Raw genomic sequence first — 5,498 nt, 5'->3', positions numbered from 1 at the left:
AAACCGTGTGACAACTGGAAGTGCTAACTCTACTGTATGTTGCCTTACTATTCATGTCAAATCAATAACAAGCCCTATCACATAGTGTCTAACAGAAAAACACAAAAGTAACAGACCTCAATATAGTTTCTGCTGTTTTGTCTTAAGAAATGATGTCAAAGGAAGCAGATATCTGTTAGACAAATTATCCAAACGAAGCCTTTATAAAACCCATGTAAAGATACATATGGTTAATATGGCTGAGATATATGTTCGTTTGCATCCTGTGTAACAGAATCTGTCCATACACTGGTTCTGGCTTTGTATGAACAAAATCTAGCAATATAGTTTAAGTGTCTAGCCACAATGAATAATTAAATATAGCTATAATTATGTTTACGACATGAACTGAACTCTAAGAAGAAACTCTGACAAAGTGGGCAAAGACACGGCACAATACAAGAACAAGAGCAAACATTGACTTCATCTTCGCCTCCCCTCTGCATCGTAACAAGGACCTCCGTATTCAAAGATAGTGGGAACTGCAGTAAGCTTGATCGAAGGGGCTCTGTGGCCTCAGTTCTACAGTTGTTACCCATTTGAGCTCTCCAGCGTGCTCATTCTTCTCCTCAGTGGGGTTCTATGGTTTGGGGAAGGCTGAGACCCTGAGGATCTCCAGACAGTTGACTGCGATTAGCGCTCCGGTCAGCTGCCTCCACTGTCTGGTGATTGGGCTCTTCATCTTGTCCAGGGCCAGGTGGAGGTCCTGGATCATGTCCTGGTAGCCCTCTCCGTACAGCTGGCTCCATGAGTACAGGAAGTCATAGGCAGGTTTCCACATAGACTACAATAGAGAGAGGAGGATCCACAAGTTCAGTTCAGTTGATAGATTGTCGAACTATCAACTAACTATCAAATCAGAGTTTATTCGTCATATGCACAGGATACAGGAGGGTGTAAATGGTACAATGAAGGCAGTGGAAATAAATCTACAGCCCATCTATAATGGACTATACAAATAAAAGTATTGGTACAGCCTCCCTAATTGTTGTCTGTTGATCCAATGAGATCATCAAGGGATGATCTCCTAAGAACAACATATTTTCCTAAATAGAACAAATAAAAGTCAACTGAACTAACCACGGCGCTAACTTCTCCACTCTTCCCCCGGTGTGGTGCCTCGTAAGCAGCGATCTGAGCACTGGAGAGTTTCCCCAGCCTCTCAGCGAGCTCCCTCCACCTGATACCCAGCTCCACCGCTGTGGACAGGATGACTGTGTTCTGGATCAGATGAGCCACTAGAGCCTGAGAGTCCATCTTCAACAGACCCTAGGATGGAAAAAGCAACATACAAAACACTTACTTGAAATGCAACAAATGAAGCGCAATTGGAAAAGAGAAAAGGTCATTCAAAACAAAGGTCAAGCTGGTTTGAAGATTCTTCTCTAAACCGGAATAATATCAAACATGCCCCGTCCTTTCTACACTTACGATCATGAGCTTGTGCTGGAACTTCTTCTTGCTGTTCTCAGTGTGGCAGTCCTCCTTCAGTTTCTCCAGCACGCAGGCCACCTTCTCGGTCTCTGTTTCAGCATGTCTCCGTGTGATTGTGTCCAGCAACAAGCTCGAGTAGCCCAGGGCATCAGCGAAGCCCCTCCAGCTGAGGATGTGTTCAGTCACCAGTGTCTGGATGTCTGAGTAGATGTAGGTGAGCTTCTTGAACGGCAGTGCCATGTTGTCCAAGAGGGTCTCGGTGGTGAAGTCAGTGCCGTTGAAGTCGATCACTTGGTCTCGGGTGATGAGCTTGACGTTCTTGCAATGGACCAGGCCGGTCCTGCCTCGGAGGAAGCCGATGTACCACTCCTTGACTTTGGACTGGCCCACCGACCTCACGGTCTCTCTGGAGAGGAGAGCCACGGTGTCACCCTTGAAGTACTCCAGGAGGTACTCCACTCGCGGTTGACGGAGCACTGACTTCAGTGCCACCCCGTAACACTGCACCTTCACAGGTCTGGTCCAGAATTTGGGGAACTCTGGGACGGATTCCTCCGGTATAGATAGCGATTGACACATTTTGTTTCGCATGGGATCTCGCTTTTCAGAGCGAATAGGTGCCGCTGCAGGGGAAGACACCTGGAACTCTGCTACTGTGACACTGTTTGAATCCCTCACCTGGAGGCATAGTTTAAAGGAATCCATCTCCCCATTGCCCATCTTGGCCAGCTCAAGAGGCAGGTGAATGACTTTACCCAGTTTGAGTAGCCCTTGTCTTACCTCTTTCCTTTTATCCTGGGCTTTGACTTCGAACTTTGATGCTATGACAGAAGTCACAATGTGTAGGTCATTCAGTCTCTCTGGGCTAAACTGGTGCTTCTCCCAGAGCTGTAGCACCAGGGGGGGCAAGTTTCTGTTGCCCCTGTGGATATCTGAGAACGGAAGCCTCGGTGGAACGTTATCGTGGCAAGAGACGACCACGACCACTTTGAAAGATGGATGGATATACTTTGGGCCATAAACGGCGACGGTGACTTGACGATCCAGGTAATCCCAAACGGATGTAGCAGGGGGCTGGATAACCGAGGCCTCTGCGGCTACAATAACATAGAAATTAGACTTTAAGTCTTGAAGATTCATCTGCATGATGTTCTTGTAAATGTAACAGTCCTTGACTTTCTGATAAGGTCCCTCTCTCTTGTTGGACACTAGTCCCACAAATGTGGTCATGACCTGACTTATCGGATCCTTCTTGACCTCCGCGACCATTTTCATTTCCAGCGTGATGGATTCCTTTCCGCTCGTGTTGCTGAGACTCACCTCCAGGAGCGGACTCACGGTTGTCATGTAGTTGTTATTCAGCCCGTGAGGGGGCTCCAGGATGGCTTTCAGTGCAACCTCCTGAACCTCCCCAGCAGGAACATGGCCCTCTGGGATATGGGCGGTAATATCAGAGTCTGGTAACTGTAGTGACCCTCCGCTGTGACCTATCTTGCAGACTATCTGAGAGTCGGTGGCTTGGGTCTGGGCCCATCCAGGACTCTGACTCATCAGGCCTAGGTCAAGACATGACCTCGTTAGCTGCCTGTGACTCAACCAGGCCATTTTGTAAGCCTCCCGGTCATTTTTCAACCACTCAAAATCTGCATTCAGAAATGGGCCTGCTGACAATTTGTGGCCGTTTTCCCTTTTCGGTTCCTTTCTCTCCTGGTCGCCGAGAATATCCGAGGCACTCCTCCATCTCCCTGATTGTCTTATGCTCTTTTGCTTCGTATCCGCAAAATGGGCAAAGTTTGTTTCGTCCGAAGATGTGCTACTGGCGTCAAAGTTCTCACTGTCAAACAGAGTCGAAGGTTCATCTTTCTGTACTGATAGATCAGCGTTGCTTAATGTTTTGTCATTGTTTGTGTGTAAAATGTCATCTAAAAACGGATTGGACATAGACAGTTTGTTCCAGAATGGATTTGTGGTTTGACTACCATGTTTGACCTCCGGCTGCAACACAGGCCACTCTGAATGTTTTGTCACTTGATTTATTATGTAACTACTCCCTGTGAAAATACAAAATATCTGTGTCAAATCAAAGCCTTACGTACTAATATAAAACATACATATGAGAGCATGGTAAAATCACACAGAATGGGCTTCAATACTGGTTGTTGCTCTTTAAAGAGGCATTATTTTAAATGAGGGTACCACTCAAAGGAGATACTGTACAAAACACATAATGCAATCCTCTATTTGAAACTGTTTCATAACCAGGGTTGCAAACATCTAGTAACTTTCCCAAGACTACCAGGCTTCCCAAAAATCCAGTTTCTGGATTTCCTGCTTATTCTCTCCTGATTCTGTGAATCTTCCAACTGGAATCTCTGGAAAACCTGGGAAAGTTACCCGATTTTTGTAAACCTATTAATGACATCTAGTTCAAAGACAATATATTTCATAAACGTTAGAGTAGGCTACCATTTAAATTGTTGATGTTCAGTGTTCCAGTGTCCTCTAGATCAATCAACGTCCCTTCAGATTTGCTCCTAATGAGACTTCCTTGGCGACGAAATGACTTTGCTTTGACAGCTGCCATCTTTACATCTGTAAACATTAAAATTCATAAGTTACATACACAATTACTACACCTCAAATTGCAATCAGTTGGCATAATAATATAGAGTACACAGTATAACCTATATAATATTTTTCAGAATTCGGAGGGTGGCCGTGGCTCGAATTCGGGTCCAGCGGCTGTCAAGCCAAGACATTAACAGTTATGCCAAGAGGTCCGAACCACTTGACAAGGTCGCTAAAATATATTGGCCAATGTTATATGTTTTCTACCCTGGCTGTTTATTCTATAAAACGTGGCTACAAACATGATAGTTTAAGAATACGGATAAAGTAGCCTACAGCGGAATCTAAAAAAAAGCCTATGAAAACACAGAGAAACAACATATCTAGATAGGCCTAGTTTCTTTTGTTTACCTAAAGTTGTTTTGTGGTGCCGTAGTAGGGCTGGCCGATATCTCAAATTCATATTTTTGGGCCTGATTGCCCAGCCCTATGCCATTGTTAGTCATTTTCCTCCACACTGGTTCACACCTGAGATTCTTTACCTGGGGCTACCTGTGGGATTAGTTTGAGGTAACCTATTTTACAGAGAATAAAACATGAATTCATTCAGGCTGTAATTTGTTTGGGTAAAGGGATACTTCTTATCATTCATGTATACCCTATGTTGCTGTCGCAGTGTGTCAGTAATAATTAATTTGGGTTGTACACGAGTGCACACAAACAGGTTGCTCTTGTCTGGGATTCAACAATCAGTTATTCCGCAAAGCCGATTCTTGAATGTGTGGGTGGTTGGGTGGGTAGCCAAATCTCCTGTCGAATTTCACCTTCGCGTTATCTCGAAATACAGAAGCCTTGTTCAGGCGCACCTGTTGGATAGTCTGCCGTATCGTTGAGAAAATATATAGAGACAGAGCTAGCTGTGAATAAACCATCATCATCGACAAACCATCATCAACATTTGGCTACATACAGTATGACTACTGTAATAGTTGTTTTTTCACATGTAGAAATGCTGCTCCTCTGTCTATGCCAGATTGACAAAAATACTGTTTCCGCAGTCAACAGGTGTATTACAAACGCTCGCTTGTGCGCTTCAACTACGGTAAACCAGTGGCTATGTAGTTCTGTAAGATGAAATATATATATAATAATACATAAATAAATATATAGCGTCGATGTCAAACTTTCAAACACAAGATAGACCTACCTGTACTATGTTCATACAAATGTTATGATTCCGTTCAGCTACTAGATTTGCACACTTGCCTACAATTTCCAGCGTCGGTAAGAAGAGCAGAAATATTATAATAATACTTACTTACCATGTCTCGTCAAACTGTGTATCAGAGATGTCGGGGAATCTCACTTTTGATCCATGGTAATAAGGTTTCCGCCATAGCCTTATTTAGACACTAACCAAATCATATCTTTACACCTTCACGCCACAACTCTCGGCT

The 5,498-nt window shown here is 44.2% G+C and overlaps 1 protein-coding gene across 1 annotated transcript; it reads right to left on the bottom strand.

Moving 5' to 3' along the window:
- Positions 1-285: 285 nt before the first annotated feature.
- Positions 286-5,498, bottom strand: LOC124024963 (metastasis-associated in colon cancer protein 1-like). The gene is made up of 5 exons (XM_046338669.1): positions 5,364-5,498; positions 3,940-4,065; positions 1,471-3,524; positions 1,120-1,308; positions 286-823 (listed from the first exon to the last, which is right to left on the bottom strand). Exons 2-5 carry the CDS (start codon positions 4,055-4,057, stop codon positions 620-622), a joined length of 2,565 nt encoding a protein of 854 aa, XP_046194625.1. The 5' UTR covers positions 4,058-4,065; positions 5,364-5,498; the 3' UTR covers positions 286-619.

This window comes from Oncorhynchus gorbuscha, unplaced genomic scaffold, assembly GCF_021184085.1.
Source record: "Oncorhynchus gorbuscha isolate QuinsamMale2020 ecotype Even-year unplaced genomic scaffold, OgorEven_v1.0 Un_scaffold_2097, whole genome shotgun sequence".
NCBI classification, from domain to species: domain Eukaryota; kingdom Metazoa; phylum Chordata; class Actinopteri; order Salmoniformes; family Salmonidae; genus Oncorhynchus; species Oncorhynchus gorbuscha.
Note: the sequence above shows the minus strand (reverse complement) of the source record. Positions and strands in the feature narration are given on the sequence as shown.